We start from the raw sequence: 15416 nt of genomic DNA on the forward strand, positions 1-15416 counted from the left end.
CGGGGGGGGCATGCATGGCGCGCGGGAGCACTGCCATCCTGCTGCACGTGTGTGACCACGGGGTGCTCAGCACCTCACCGGGTCCTGGGCAGTGGGACTAAAGCAGCAGGTGGGTGATAGCCATTGACAAAGTCATTTGATCTGTAAATCAGTAAGGTGGTGTCTCTTTTAGCTAAAGATGTATTTAAGTTCCATTCCTGAAACCTCGGGACGGACCTAATGTGCCTACTGCCCCCTTCCTGTTAAGGACCTGCTGGGACTGGAATTGAGCCCCCGCGGGCGCTCCTGGCCCTCACCTGGAAGAATGGCATACCTGAGTGCTAGAGCAGGAGATCTGTGCTTGCTACTTGCCTTCTACTGAGATGTAGAACCCCAGATCACCTTTTCCACAAAAGAAGTTTCCAAGATGCCACCCATACTTGGAAAAAGCCAGGTTAAAATACCATTCAAGTCAAGCTTTCTTGATATTACTCTATCTTTCCCCAGGAGGATTGCACTAAAACAAATTCGGACACCTGTGGCCTCTTCCTGCAAAGCAACAAGCCAGCAACAACCCCAAGCTGATAAGATTAATCTAAAGAGCAAATTATGGTGTAATTTCCTATGCTGATACTTTGTAGTTAATTTGAAAAAAAGGTTTCATTTTCCTATTGGTCTGATTTCACAGGAACATTTTACCTGTTTCTGTGAGGCATATTTTTTCTCCTGGAAGAGAGGTGCTGATTGGCCCCAACCTGGTGTAATGAAAATTTCCAATGTAAACTCATTTTCCTTTGGTTTCAGCAATTTTAAATCTATATATAGAGATATCATTGTCAGAATTGCATTGTTAGCTTCTCCTGGTAAACTCATTGCCTCGCATTGTCATTGTGAGGACAGATCTATCCATGGGTCTCCCCGCCCACCTGATCCCAGTTCTGGTCTGCTTACTAGCATGTAGCAGCAACTTCATCCACGGACGTAATTTCAACATCCCCTTACAAGAGACCATCAAGACGCTGAATATCCTCATGGGAAAGGTGAGTAAGCTCTCTGGCACCGGCTGTTCATGTGCAGTGAGGCTGTGGGTCTTTCTTGGACTGTGAGGTGGTCATTGGTAGATGTTGATGGGAACCCTGTCCCCTGGTGCTTCCCTGCCCACCCCCTCTTCCCCTGCTGAGGGACTAAAGAAGTTTCCTCAGCTTGAGGGAGTGGAGGCTGCCTGGCAAGGATTATTTTGTGCAGTTGGAAGTGACTCTGTCTCTTGTCTCTCGTTTCTGCTGGGGCCAAGGATCCACCGTGCATGGAGCTGCCCATAGCCGACGTCTTGGCCGCCCCAAAGGTAAGCACTGCCGGGTGGTCTGCCTGGCAGTTGGGTGACTTGGGACAGGGCAGCCATTTACAAGTGTTTGAACAAGAAACTTTGAACAGAAAGTGAACTGGCTGAACTTAACTATAAGGTGTTACATGTTTTCAAAGAATGAGAATTCTGATCTTTACTCTCAAAACATGTTTTGGTGTTTCTGGTGGCACCTGACCTAGAAGATGTGTAGTAGAAAGCTTGGATTCTGTGATCCCACTTTGGCTCCGGGCCGAGGACGGGCTCTCTAGGACTTACCCAGCCCTGGCGCAGAGCCTGGGATATAGGAGGCACTCGGTAAACGCTTGTCGAAGGAGAGAGTTTTCTGGCCCGTACATTTCCGAAAAACCAAATGCTCTCACAAAAACAGATATTGAGATTACAGGTTGAGGGAGCTTTCATTTTGTCTAAGAGACTTCCTATGGCTACAGAGAGGGTATTGCCAGAGCCCCTCCTCTTCCGCAGCCTGGTCATCTCTGGGCCCACCGGCTCCGGGGTGGCTGTGCACAGACCCTCGGCTCGCTCTGTCCTGCCGGTGCCCCTCCAGCCTGGTCCAGAGCCTCCTGCCAGACAAGGTCCGACTCATCCCTGCTTCTGGCTGCTCGGGCATCTCACCTTCCCACCTCCTGCATGTCTCACCCCCGCCCCTCCATCTGCAGTGGGAGGAGACAGATTTGACAGCTGATAGTGCATTTTCTCTGACAAACACACGACTGCAGATATATCGATGGCTTCGTGCACATCAGTTCCTGTTTTCATGGAAACACACAACTGAGAGTGAAAAACCCAAAGCTTCAATGTACCAGTGGTCTCCTAACCACCTGCTTTCCACGTGCACTAGGGGGGCAGCCTGGCCAGGAGTGAAGGGCAGGAGTGGGCTGGGCAGGGCCACACCCCAGCACCTGGGCCCCAGGCAGGCCCGTCATACTTCATGAGAAAACTCTTCTTCGGGCCTTTACCTGGACACCTCGCTTCATTAAAGATTATTCTAGGAACCCGATATACAATAATGGATAATAGTGTAATATAATTCTATACAATATTATATAAAATGTGTCCTATGTAAGAATATATATTATATAATTTTGTCCTTCAGAATCTCATTATGTATCAGACTCTGTCTATCAGTAGGTTAGAAGGACTTGGAGATTTTATATACGTATAAAATTATGTATGTTAATGTGATATAGTAATATTTTGTATACATAGATATACATACATATTTATGTATGTGTGTGTATACATATAAAATAGACAAGAGTCCACGGCCTTGTGTGCTGGATCTCCAGAGGGCCCAACCAAGGCAGGGCCTGGAGGAAGAGCAGGGGCCTGAACGAGAGCCAGCCTGTGGTTTTAGCCCTGGTTCTGCCATGAACTAGCTGTGTGGCCTTTGGCGAGCCTGCGCAGCTCTTTGTGCCTCAGTTTCCACATCTGAAGAAATGAAAGTGATGTTGAAGGCTGGTTGGAACCCAGCTCTTGAGCTGGTGGAAAGTGCAGTTGTAAGATGATACAGTTCTGGGTGGAAGACAAAACCTGGGTGCAGAGAAGCAGAGTGCAGAAGCAGGTGGGCTGGTCTCTGACAGGTTTCCTGGTGGGCAATTAGCTGAAGGTATTTCCTACCAGAGAGAGCTAGAGTTCATAATTTTTCAGAAAGCTCTGTCCACCCTCCATTTTTTTTTTTAAGTGAAAGTGAAGGGTTTTCTCATACACAGCACTGGCTGACTACATTTGGGCAGAAGTGGCAGTAAGGGAGTCTTGAGGACGCTCCCTGAAGCTGGCCACAAACCCAGCCGGAGGTCTACTGCCGCAGAAGCAGCCTCCCAGACGGCGCTGCGCCCTTCTGACGCTCCCACGAGGGCCGCGTCCTCCTGGCACGAGCCTGGGCCTCCCCTTGGAGCCTCCTCTCCAGAGCAGCTCTAGACCTCAGGGTCCATGGGGGGGGGGGCATGGAAGTGTGCCTCTGCCCCTGCCCCTGCCCCTGCCCCTGCGCTGTGCTGGCCACACGCGGGCAGAGGAGGCTGGACTAGCGGCTGCGAGCAGCCGGCGCAGGGCATCTTCCTGCTGCTGCCACACCTGACGGAACTGAAGCTTTAGGGCCCTTCGTTAGAACAGCCTTTACAATTAGGTGTTTTTAAGGTTTGATCCAAACCCTTTTCAATTCCTGTTTTATCCAACTCTCCTTTAACAAAATTTTCGGAGGGTTTTCCTATAACACATGGCCACATTCACAAAACTAAGAGGCAGTTTAATTTCTAGGCTCCAGGCCAGTTTCTCAAAATCTCACTAGGTTTTGATGGAAAAATAAGCAAAAGGGCTTTTCTCCTCTCTGCCCTCTCAAACCTCACTGTTCCCTCTGCAGGCACAGAGGGTCTGCCTCAGGTGCGTCCACAGGTAGCATGCCGTCACCTTAGCCTCGCCCGCTGCCTGCTCAAAAAGCCCCCTGATTCATGGGAGGTTCTTGGCTCCCGGAGTCTAGAGATACTGGTGTTGCTCTTCAACTTCCAACTAGGATCAGGGCCCAGGAGGGGCCTTTTAACCAGTTCATTCAATGCATGCCCTCTCAGGGGTCCTGCCCATGGCACACCCCCTGCAGGGCATGCCGGGAGCTATCGTAGTTAGGACTTCTGGGGCTTCTGGAAAGTAGCCTGAAGAAATAAGAGGTGAACACAGAGATTCACACAGGTGACTCACTGCTGCATCATTTACAGAGGCAAAACCCTGCAATAATAGGGGGCTGATCAATTATGGTATGAACATGCCGTGCGTTCCCACAGAGCTCTCGATCCCACGTTCCAAATGCTTTTGAAGGATGTAAGAAAATGTTTGTATTATGTGTTAAGTGTAAAAAGTTACAAAGCAGTACCAATGGCTGGTCCCTATTTTGAAACAAGTATTTTTAAAAACCCTGGAAGATACTTACCAAAATATTAACAGTGGTTATCTCTGGCTGGTGGGATAATGAGTGAATTCATTTTTGTTGGATATATACAACTTTTGTAGCAAACTTATATTACCTTGATAATGAGAAAAAATATGTAACTAAGCTGTTTGGACAGTGCTTCTGGTATTAAAAAAAAAACCCCGGGGACATTGCTAATGCACATTCGTGACTCAGTGGGGGTGGGAGTGGGGCCCGAGAGTTGGCATTTCTAACCAGCTCCCACTCGATGCCTGTGCCGCTGCCCGGGGCCACACTGTGGGTGGCAAGGGACCAGAGCACATCCGGGCAGGGGCCAGAGAGAGCTGTCTGAGCTGGATGGGACTCAGGCAAGGCCACGCTCCAGGCTCTGTGACTCGGTATCTCGCACCAGGTCCCATTCAGACCGAGACACAATCCCTCTAAGAACAGTTCCCCTGCCTGGACGTCCCCAAATGTCCCCAGAAAGAGTCAGGTGGCCAGACCCCCATCCGGAGCTGCCAGCACTCCAAGGAGGCTCTGATCTTACACTTTCAAGGTCCAAGGCCCCTGACAAGGCCCAGCTCAATGGTATATTCTCTCGGGAGCTTCCCTGGTCCCCCGAGGCCAGACTCCTGGGGCACCTCACCCTGACCCTGACCCTGGCCCTGGCCCTGGCCCTGGCCCTCACCTCACTGTGGGGAAATGTCTTACGTTTTCACCTGGATGCTGAGTTTCTGCATAAACCACTATCTCCCTTAGAGATGGCTAAGGGGTCGTGGGAGAGGCGTGAGGTCCAAAGCAGCCCTGGTCAGGCCAAAGGGGCATCCAGTTACTAAGGAGGGAAACCTGGATTCTAAAACCTGATTGGAATGAGGCACCTTCCACAGAGAGAACAGCTGTGTCATGTAGAGAAACAGCCCTGGGCCCCAGAGAGGTGGGTCTGCCTTTTCAGATCACTGCTCTGTAACGTGCCTAGTTCAGAGACTTTATTCTGCTGCCCGTTCAGCAAAACGCTCTGAGGGAAAAGAAACTAAGAGAGCTCCTGAGGAAACACGGCTGGGTTTGCAGGCCCCTGGGGGAGCTGGCTTACCGAAGCTCCTGGCTGGGGGGAGCCACCGGAATTCTCGCTCCCACGGAGGGGCATCCTGGGACACCTGCACCGTAGCTGAGCTAACTTACCCTCACCACCCCCCATCTTCCCAGAAAAAAGAAACCAGAAGGAAAGATCTCTCTCCCAGGTTCAAAACAGAGCTCGTATGTAACACTGGAATTTCTCTTTCTAGAACATGACCGAGAAGGAGACCTTCTGCAGGGTCGCGGTGGTGCTGCGGCAGGTGTACATGCACCATAACTGTGAGGAGACCAATAGGTCCCTGAGAAAACTGGACAGGAACCTCAACGGCATGGCCAACAAGGTGAGCTGTGCTGCGCCCACAGCGTGGCTCCCCACGGCGCCCTCCCATCTCACCACTCCTCCTTACGAGTGGTGGTCCCGTTTTAACCAACCTTCACTCAGCTGCCTCGTACTCGTGGAGGCCCGTGTGCAGTTCTGGGCCCTGGGAGCACAGTATCAAAGGGAGGAAGGCAGAGGCCCTGTCCTGCAGAATGTTCTGGGAGGAGGGAGAGAAAAGCAGACTGACTGGTCCTGTGATGTCCCGCAGTGGTTAGTGCTGTGCAGAAAAATAGAGCAATAAAGAGCACGGGGTGAGGAGGGAGGGAGAGGGCTGACTTAGGAGCTGGTGATGCCCTCTGAGAAAATATTTACTTTAAGCGAGGGAGCAGGCCTCCTGGGGGACCGCTGCGCAAAGGCCCGCAGGTAGAGACGGGCTCCCTGTGTTCAGAGATGAGGACGAGGCTGGAGCAGAGCGAGCAAGGGGGCCCAGCAGGCCATCCCATTGCACTGGGCCTTTGGCTTCTGCCCCAGGTGTGCTGGGAAGTACCCACAGGGTTTTGAGCAAGGCACAAGCTGTGACAGGACTTTGGGGATTAAAACACTCACTCTGGCTGCCGGGAGGGAGGGGAAGAGACTGAAGGAGGGTCAGCGGCAAAGCCAGGTGACCCACTGTAGGCCGCTGCAGCACCCCGGGGCAGAAGGCAGTGGTGGTTTTGAAAGCGGGGAGCAGCAGAGGCTGTTAGATGTGGGGTGTAACAAAAATCAGAGCCAGAAGGATGAGGTGACAGGTCTAGAGTGTGGGTGAGCGGGCACGAGTGAAAGGTGACCTCCTGGTTCCTGGCCGGAGCCCTTGGGAGGTGGCTGATGAGGACAGATATGGAAGGGCAGGGACAAAGCAGGGCTAGAGGCTGAGCAGAAGACCAGGAGTTTAATTTTCTACAGACTAAGTTTGCCGTATGTGCTGGCAGCCAAGTGGAGATGTTGAGACTGCTGGAAAAGTCTGAAGCTTAGAGGAGAGGTCAGAGGCTATGGTATAAAATGACAAGTCCTCCCAGAGATGTCAGTTAAAGGTGGAGACCTGAAAGGCACAGAGATGGCCGGGGCAGGGGCGGTCACGTGCTGGATCCGGAGGCGCTGGCGGCCAGAGGTCAGGTAGAGGGTCCAGCAAGAGACTGAGGAGGAGCCACAAAGTGGTAGGAAGCTGAAGAGTGTGTGGTGCCCGGAAGGCAAGTGACGGTGCTCTTAAGAAGGAGGGAATGGCCAAGTGTGTCGAATGTCCTGGAAGGTCAAGTCAGGTGAAGAGGTGGCCACTGGGCCTGGCGTGACAGAGGGCGTCGCAGATGCCGACATGATGAGATGCAGGAATGGGAGGAACGGACGGGAGGGGCAGTGAGCACGGAGAGCTCCCCGGAGGAGTTTTGCTATAAGGCAGCAGAGGAATGGACCAATAGTTGGAGGGCAGGTGTGGAATGAGGGGGGCTCTCTGAAGGTGGGGTACACACTCAGCATACTCGTGGACCAGTGGGAAAAGCCCAGGGGCCAGGGAGCCGACAGTGCAGAAGGAGGGACAGCCTGAGTGGATGCCACGTAACGCCCAGGAGAGGAACTGGGGACATCCCTCCCTCCCAGGGCCTGCCACCTTATCTATCCACGAGATAAGGTAACGGAATAGGAAGCTGGCATCACACGCATTCTCTTTTAATCCTCTTAATAGTCTTACAAAATCGACACTATCGTTCTCATTTTACAAAGAGCGAGCGGAAGTATTTTATAAATGCAGTGGTTTGTCCGGGGCTGAGAGACGGACTGGAGCAGTGGCCTGGTGGCAGGACCTGGGACCCTTCCCACCATATGCGCCACCCAGCCCTGGTGCTGCTGTTTAGTGGGCAGCAGGGGACAAGTGTCAGCCTCCGCCTCCATGCTGCAGCCCCAAGCTGCACCTAGCAGTGTGGACACACCTCTCCAACACGGTGGCACCCCCGAGGGCAGTACCTACAGTGGGTACAGGAGCCACTCCCAGGAGAGTAGGCGCTGTGCACAGAAAGCAGGCGAAGCCGGCGGGCCTGGGGCAGAGTCAGACTCCGGGCAGGCTGGCCTGAGGCCCAGCTTGGATCGTTGTTCAGGTGCAAACACGAGAGTGGGCCTGACTCAAGTAGACAGGCGTGAGGGCGGGACCCAAATATTCAGCAGCACAAGCTAACGAGCTGTTTCTTTCGCAGATCACGTGTTCCGTGAATGAAGTCAGGATGAGTACACTGAGAGACTTCCTGGAAAGGTTAAGGAGGATGATGCAGCAGAAATACGCAAGGGGTTGAAGCTGAATGTTTTAATTTATGAGTTTTTAATGGCCTTATTTTAAAACTATTTATATATTTATAGCTCATCATAAAATAAAGTATATGTAGAACCTGATGGCATGGTGTTGCTTCACTAGCACTGGCACTTTCCTTGACAACTTTTGGGGAGACCAGTTTTACTTACTGAGAACCCAGAGTGCAAGTCTAAAAGGAGAGATGGCTCTCCTCTCTCCAGCTGGGGACAGGACGCACGGAGTGAGGAAAGAGAACAAGTCCCACGTCAGACAGAAGTGGTGAGAGAGCTCACAGAGTGCGGCGTCCGGGAGACCAGGGACCAGCAAAGCATTCTAAATGCAGAAGGTGCCAGCTGGATGCTCGGCTCTGCAGGGAGTAAGATTTAAAGTCCTAACAATGTAAATGTGCTTGATGCTCAAGCCTGCAGACCAGCAGACAAAGCACGGGAGAATTATTCCAGAACAGACTGTCGATGCGACCAGCCCGACATTCCTGAGGTGCAGCCAAAAACAGCTGTGAGGCCAAGCGGACTGGCCGGGCGAGCGGGGCAGTGCCCCCAGCTCACTCCTTGAGGCAGCCATCACACAGCACCGTCTAAGGTTGATGCAATCAGAACCAGAAATTTAAGTGTTTATTCAAAATTACAAAGGTAAGAGAAGATCTAAAAATAATTTACTATGAAACATTTGGAAGGGACAAGTTAATGAAGCAAACCCTCGCTTTCCAATAGGGAAATCGACGCACAATATCTAAAGTTGAAAAGTCAAAAAATAGTCGGCAAGGCAGGTCGTGGGCTGGCTGTGGTACACGGGGGTGGGCACACTGTGGGGACTGTCCTGCTCCGCTTTGTACGTTTGCCGGTGTGACGGGAAGGAACCCAGAGCAGCAGGTCCGAGACAGGCTAACACAGCTGCTGCAGTGCAGCCATGCCAGCCTGAGGTGCCCGTCCAGGAGAACTGAGCACGGGGGACCCACAGAGCCTCTCCCCAGATGTTCTCCGCACCCCTCACAACAGCACGAAAGGGGAAGCAGTCCGAGGGCCAATCAGCCCAGGGCCGGACCGACACAACAGGCCATAGCCACACTACGCAACGTTACTCAGCGATAAAAACAATGAAATGTTTGATTCCCAGTCAGGGTACATGCCTGGGGTGCAGGCCATGACCCCCAGCAACCGCACATTGATGTTTGTCTCTATCTCCCTCCCTTCCCTTCCCTCTCTAAAAATAAATAAATAAATAAATAAATAAATAAAATATTAAAAAAATAAAACAATGAAATGCTGACACAGGCTGCAACAGGGATGAACCTCAAAAACATCACGCTAAGAAGCCAGACACGAAAGGCTGCATAGAGTGTGCTGCCGTTTATATGAAATGTCCAGGGAGGTGAATCCACAGACAGAAAAGCAGAATGCTGGCCGAGAGGGGCCGGGGCCGGGGCAGGAGGGCTGCAGATGCAGAGTGGCCGCTCACCGACACAGGGGTTTTTTGGGGAGTAATGAAATGTACCGACATGCAATAGCGGCGCTACACTAAAAACCACTGAACTGTGCCCTCTAAAAGGATGAATTTCACAGTGTGTGAGCTACATCCCCATAAAGCTGCCATTTACAAAGATTAAAGGGAAAAAGAGCAAGTGTCAAGTCATCGAAGCCTGTCTTTTGAAGACAGGTCCTCTGCCAGAATGTGGATCTCGCAGCCATGAATGAGCACTTTTCACCCTCGCTCACACATATGTGACAACAATTAATACTCGTACTAAAATTCTACCAAAACATGCAATATCTTTTTAACCCTTTCAAAATAAGGGAACAAATCAAAAGCTTCAAGTCTCACCCAGACCACAGCCAGTTTCACCCTGCCCACATGAAATAGCAGATGCCAAGGGCAACAGCAACCAAGAGAGGCATGGCGGCTTCTAAGGCCACCCTCAGCACACTCGTTTCCCTTCTCCTTTGATGGAGGCTCATTTGCATTTGATGGCTAATGTGAGCTGTCGTCTGCCACAGGATATGAGCTGTGGGTTGGCAGCGTGTGTGTGTGAGGCCAGGATGGCGAAACAAAGGCTGTTGGGAAGAAACCTTCAGACTAGGCTGTGGAGAGGACACCTGCAGGCTCCAGGCAGGTCTGCCGTGAGAGCAGCTCCAGCGGAGAGGGTGCAACCGAGTCTCTGCTCACTTCCAGAGACCTGAGGCCGGGCTCCGGAGGGCAGCACCCAACAGTGAGCCGCGAGTTTGCCAAGGGAGCGAGTGAGGCGACACGGACTGAGGATGGTGAAAAGGAGCGAGGGAAGAAACTTCGGGGTAAGGGAAAGTTGAGGCATCCATCACTTAAGCACATTCATCTGGGAAACTCAGTTTAGCCCCAGCCCAGGTCCGCTTCACCCAGGAGCCTCCTCTCCCACCTGTGCCTGGAATGCGGGGCATTGGTGGAGCCCCTCCCTCCCTGCTGCAGCTATTTCTCCAGGTTACCTGTGAGAGCAGTGCGTCTCCAACTGGCATTAGTAGGTGATAAATACTTACTGAATAAATAAGTGAAAGAAAAAATGTTTCTCAGAGAAAAACAAGTACCATATGATGTCGCTCATACGTGGAATCTAACGAACAAGCGGAACTAACAAGGAAAATGGAGACAGACTCACAGATGGAGAGCAGGCTGACAGCTAGTGGGGGTGAGGAGAAGGTTGCGGGGTGGAGGGATGGAGCAAAAAGGAAAGAGGACCCATGGACATGGACAAAAGGGTGGTGACTGCAGAAGGGAGGGGGTATAAGAGGGATAAATGGTAATGGGGAAAATAAATAAATAAAGATTTGTTAGAAAACCATTTCCACTTCAGACTAGTATAACTACTATGGAAAACAGTATGGAACTTCCTCAGAAAACTAAAAATGGATCTGCCTTTTGACCCAGCAATTCCACTGCTGGGACTATATCCTAAGAACACTAAAACACCAATACAAAAGAACCTTTGCACCCCGATGTTCATAGCAGCACAATTTACAATAGCCAAGTGTTGGAAGCAACCTAGGTGCCCATCAGCAAATGAATGGATCAAAAAATGATGGTACATTTACACAATGGAATTCTATGTAGCAGAAAGAAAGAAGGAGCCCCTACCCTTTGCAACAGCTTGGATGGAGCTGGAAAGCATTATGCTAAGCAAAATATGCCAGGCAGTGAAAGACAAATACCATATGATCTCATCTTTAACAGGAACCTAAACAACAAAACAAACAAACAAGCAAAATATAGCCAAAGACACTGAAATAGAGAACAGGCTGATAGAGACCAGAGGGGAGGGAATTTCTGGGGAGAATGGGAAGGGTTTACAGGAGCAATTATAAGGGACACATGGATAAAAACTAAGTGGGGTGGAAATGGGAGGAAGGTGGGGAGGGAGGGATGGGTGGGCTGGGATGGGAGTAAAGGACAGAAAACTGTACTTGAACAGTGATTAAAATAAAATTAGAAAAAAAAAAAGAAAACCATTTCCATTTCACTTATGTGTAGGATCTAAAGAATAAAATGAAATTTAAACAGACTCACAGGTAGAGAACAGGCTGACAGCTGTCAGCGGGGAGGGGGCTCGGGGGCTGGGTGAGAAGGTGAGGGGATTAAGTACAAATTGGTGGTTCTGAGATAGTCACAGGGAAGTCGAGTACAGCCTAGGGGACACAGTCAGTGGTGCCAGGTGGGGACTGGAAATACTGGGGGGGGATACTTTGTAAAGTGTTTGACTGTCTAACCACCATGCGGTGCACCTGAAACCAATAGAAGATAATATTGAATGTAAGCTGAAATTGAAAACAAACAAAGCCTGACCTCAAGGAAATAAAAGAAAAACACATTTCACTCAAAACTACGGCTGACCGCCCCTACTGGACCCTCCCTGGCCACAGCTAGAAACACTGGCCTCTGGTAAAAACCAGACTCTCTTCCTGCCGCCACTTGTTGGCATGTCTGTGCCCATGACCTGGCCCTGGGTTCCTCCCCCTCCCTCCCCATGGCATGCCTGTCGCCCTCTCGGGGTGCCCAAACCATCTGAGGTTGAGGAGTCAGGGGACAGAGCTGGGTGCACAGCTTTCTCCCAGAGTAAAGCATGGCCACCCTAGCGGCATCCAAGCTTAGCTTCTCATTTCTTGCCAGGTCCCGCAGCGGGCGAGACAAGCGCTTACTCTGGTCCAGGGGCCAATTTCCTGGCTCATCTGTCAGCTCGCTGGAGCCCCATTTCCCAGTGGACATGCCGCTTCCCATCCTGCCTAGCACTTTCTGGACCAGTCTTCGCCCCAAGCACTCTGACATTCTCTCTTCAGCTCCCTCAAGTGTTTCCCTTCTAATCCACCCTTCCCGTCCACCTCACCTTTCAGCCTCTAAACGACCTCTTCTCTTTGTGTTTCCAATCACCAGGGTTAAACCAGACACAAGCATGCACTCATATTTTGTGTGCTGACTGCACGCCTGGGCACCTGCTAGGCAGTGTGAGCAAGAGAAGATACAGATGGTTCATCCATCAAGGTACCAGCCATGGGTGCCAGTGAGCCAGCTGAGGGGAGAGCGAGGTGGTTCCTCGGGCTCATGACAATGATGGGGTCAGCCTCTAGGACACGGTGGGACAGCATCTGCTCTCCCAGCACCCGCCTAACCCTTCCCGATCTTCCCAGCAGTCATCCCTTTAACACACACACACAGTGTGAGTGATCCACTTAAAGTCCTGCTTACAGAAAACTCACTGCAGGGTCCTGGCCCATGTCTTTCCTTTCCTGGTGCAACTGTCCCCACCTCTTTCGCCGGACTTCAAACATGCCACCGATGCGCATGGCATCTAGATTCAGCTCGCTCCCTTCCTGCCTGGAATGCCTCCCCACCTGGCAACCCCCACCCCCCACTGGACCGCTTTAACACCTCCCACCCAGTTCCCCTGAGGACACACAGCCTTTTCTGGCCTTTGGGTCAAAGGCAAGTGCTAGGCACCCCAGCAGTAGGCCGCTGGGAACACCATTCCTGGCAGCTCCCTGGTCACCCTCCTTACTACAGCCCTCAGCATGCTGAGCTGCCACTCTCCACTTCCTGGGCCCCGCTCCCTCTGGAGGGAGGTGTGAGCCCTGCACGGCCTTCTGCTCGGCATAGGGCTGGAACACAGCCCTTCCATAAGACACCGGACGACTGAGGGACAGGGCACACTGAGGAGTAATCAAGGTTGGCATGGTATTTCTGTAATGATTCTGGTACTTTTAGGCTGGGTTAGGCAATATCCTCTTGCTAAGATTGGTATCAATGCTGAGACATATTGTATGCAGTTGTAAAGTCCCAGTTAAATTCCTTTGTACAATTGGAGAATAAAGCCTTTGATTAAAAACTAAAATTTCCCCAGACCTCAAGAAAGGGATGGGGGAGGGGAGCAGGTGTGGAAGGATGTCTGATCTGTCATATTCTTCAGTCAGAGCCGTAAACGTGTTTGGGTAAGACAAAGTGATGTTCTGATAACAGCAATAAAAGTGGCTTGAAGATTGGGTCACAGGAAGCCCAAGATAAATGCCGAGAGGAAACGGGTTCTTTTTGAAGTAGCCTCTTCATAATCATTTTCCCACACATTTGTTCAACTTCCGAAGGAGGACTGAGTATCTGATTTGCTTTGCAAATGAAACGGCTTAAGAATGTGACGCTCATACAATGTGACAAACGTGTTTGGAAGGCTCCTCCCGCTCACTTAAGTTGTGGCTGCAGAGCCGTGTTTGTTGTCCCCCCCCCCCCCCCCCCCCCCCCCCCCCCCCCCCCCCGTGCACAGGCTAGCTGTGGTCCCTTCGGCTGACGCTTGGGTTTTTTGGTTTTGATTTTGTTTGTACATGGTATTAAAAAAGATTTCTGGCCCTGGCTGGTGTGGCTCAGTGGACTGAGTGCCGGCCTGCAAACCAAAGTGTTGTCAGTTCAATTCCCAGTCAGGGCACATGTCTGGGTTGTGGGCCAGGTCCCCAGTGGGGGTCTTGCAAGAGTCAACCAGTAAATGTGTCTCTCGCACATCAGTGTTTCTTTCCTTCCTTTCCCCTCTCTCTATAAAGATAAGTAAATAAAATCTTTAAAAAAATTAGGATCATCGGTAACAAAATGTCTTGTACCAATTTTGCTTTTCAATATAATTCACTCTGGTTTTGTAAACAATGGAAATTCCTCCAAGATTGACAACTTATTAATCACAAATTTTAGTTTATATTTTGTTTTGGCTTTTCATGCTTCAGTATCTTCCTAATACAGGAAGAAGCTGGGAGACATAATGAATACAACAGAACTTCAATTAATTTGTTGAATAAGTGAGTGAATGAATATTTAGAGGTACCACTTTAAGGCTGGAAGTCTGTATGTATAGGCTTTATGTATACAGAATACTTATCTAAGGAATTATAATTCTCTCATGTGAAAGATACATATGCCCATGATTTGTTTGTTAATCTCAGTTCCAAAGAATTTATCAATTCAGGCCCCAGTTCAGTAGGTTGAGTGCCAGCCTGTTTGATTCCCAGTCAGGGCACATGCCTGGGTTGCCAGCCAGGTCCCCAGTAGGGGGTGGGCAAGAGGCAACCACACACTGATGTTTCTCTCCCTCTCTTTCTCCCTTTCTTTTCTCTAAAAATAAATAAATAAAATCTTTTAAAAAAAAGATTTCTGGAGGGTCTTCGTAAGAAGTTGGGGTGGACAACATGCTGCTTGATGGAAGTGAGTCACAGCTCCAGAGCCCAGTGGGAGAGAGGAGGCAGTGTGCAAGGGAGGCACCAGGTACTGTCCTCATGCTACGCACACATGCACTCACGCACACGTGCTCGAGCGATGGAGTTTTACAGAAGCCAGCAGCTGAGCAGAGGAAGATCACAGGCCCTGAGGCGGCTGCAGGAGGCTCCTCACCTATGCAAAGAGCACACTTAAGTCCTTTTGAAACTGGCCAACAAACCAAACTTCTGGACACCCGTTGTGAGCTTAAGACCTCCTCAGCACCGTGTCTGATGATTGAGAAATATTTGTCAAAAGGAGCCATGATTAAGAATAATCCAAGCCATGTTTACTTTAGAGATATTTTAAGCTCATTAATACCTTTTGAAAGAGCATGATATCATTACCACTCAGAAATATCTTCTTGTGCGTTTCAGTGAGATATATTCTGCAAACACATTTCTTTAAGTTTCTTTTCTCCAACACCTAATGAAAAGGATAACAAAACCTGGATAAACATATTTTTTAATCCACATCCAAGGATTTTTTTATTGGTTTCAGAGAAAGGAAGGGGAAGATGGAGAGAGAGAGAAACACTGATTGGCTGCCTCCCGTACAGAGCCCGCCTGGGGACTGAAGCCATGCGCCCTGACTGGGGATCAAACATGCAACCTTTTGGTGCATGGGACAGCACTCCATCCAACTGAGCCACCCAGCCAGGGCAAGAAGCACATTTAAAAACATCCTTCCCTGGCTTCTGTTGGAAGACCCA

General features: G+C 50.5%; 1 protein-coding gene across 1 annotated transcript; it reads left to right on the forward strand.

The window, feature by feature from the left end:
- Positions 1 to 1231: 1231 nt before the first annotated feature.
- Positions 1232 to 7986, forward strand: IL4 (interleukin 4). Its single transcript, XM_028528967.2, has 3 exons — positions 1232 to 1321; positions 5522 to 5653; positions 7851 to 7986. The coding sequence occupies exons 1-3, from the start codon at positions 1283 to 1285 to the stop codon at positions 7944 to 7946; spliced, it is 267 nt and encodes an 88-aa protein (XP_028384768.2). The 5' UTR covers positions 1232 to 1282; the 3' UTR covers positions 7947 to 7986.
- The last annotated feature ends 7430 nt before the right edge of the window (positions 7987 to 15416 follow it).

The sequence above is a fragment of the Phyllostomus discolor genome, chromosome 13, assembly GCF_004126475.2.
Source record: "Phyllostomus discolor isolate MPI-MPIP mPhyDis1 chromosome 13, mPhyDis1.pri.v3, whole genome shotgun sequence".
In the NCBI taxonomy this organism is placed as follows: domain Eukaryota; kingdom Metazoa; phylum Chordata; class Mammalia; order Chiroptera; family Phyllostomidae; genus Phyllostomus; species Phyllostomus discolor.

Bases quoted from the DNA above. Each gene is read 5' to 3' on its own strand.
- IL4 (XM_028528967.2), top strand. From the start codon at position 1,283: ATGGAGCTGCCCATAGCCGACGTCTTGGCCGCCCCAAAG. The intron at 1,322-5,521 runs GTAAGCACTGCC...TTCTCTTTCTAG, and splicing joins ACGTCTTGGCCGCCCCAAAG to AACATGACCGAGAAGGAGAC. The intron at 5,654-7,850 runs GTGAGCTGTGCT...TTTCTTTCGCAG, and splicing joins TCAACGGCATGGCCAACAAG to ATCACGTGTTCCGTGAATGA.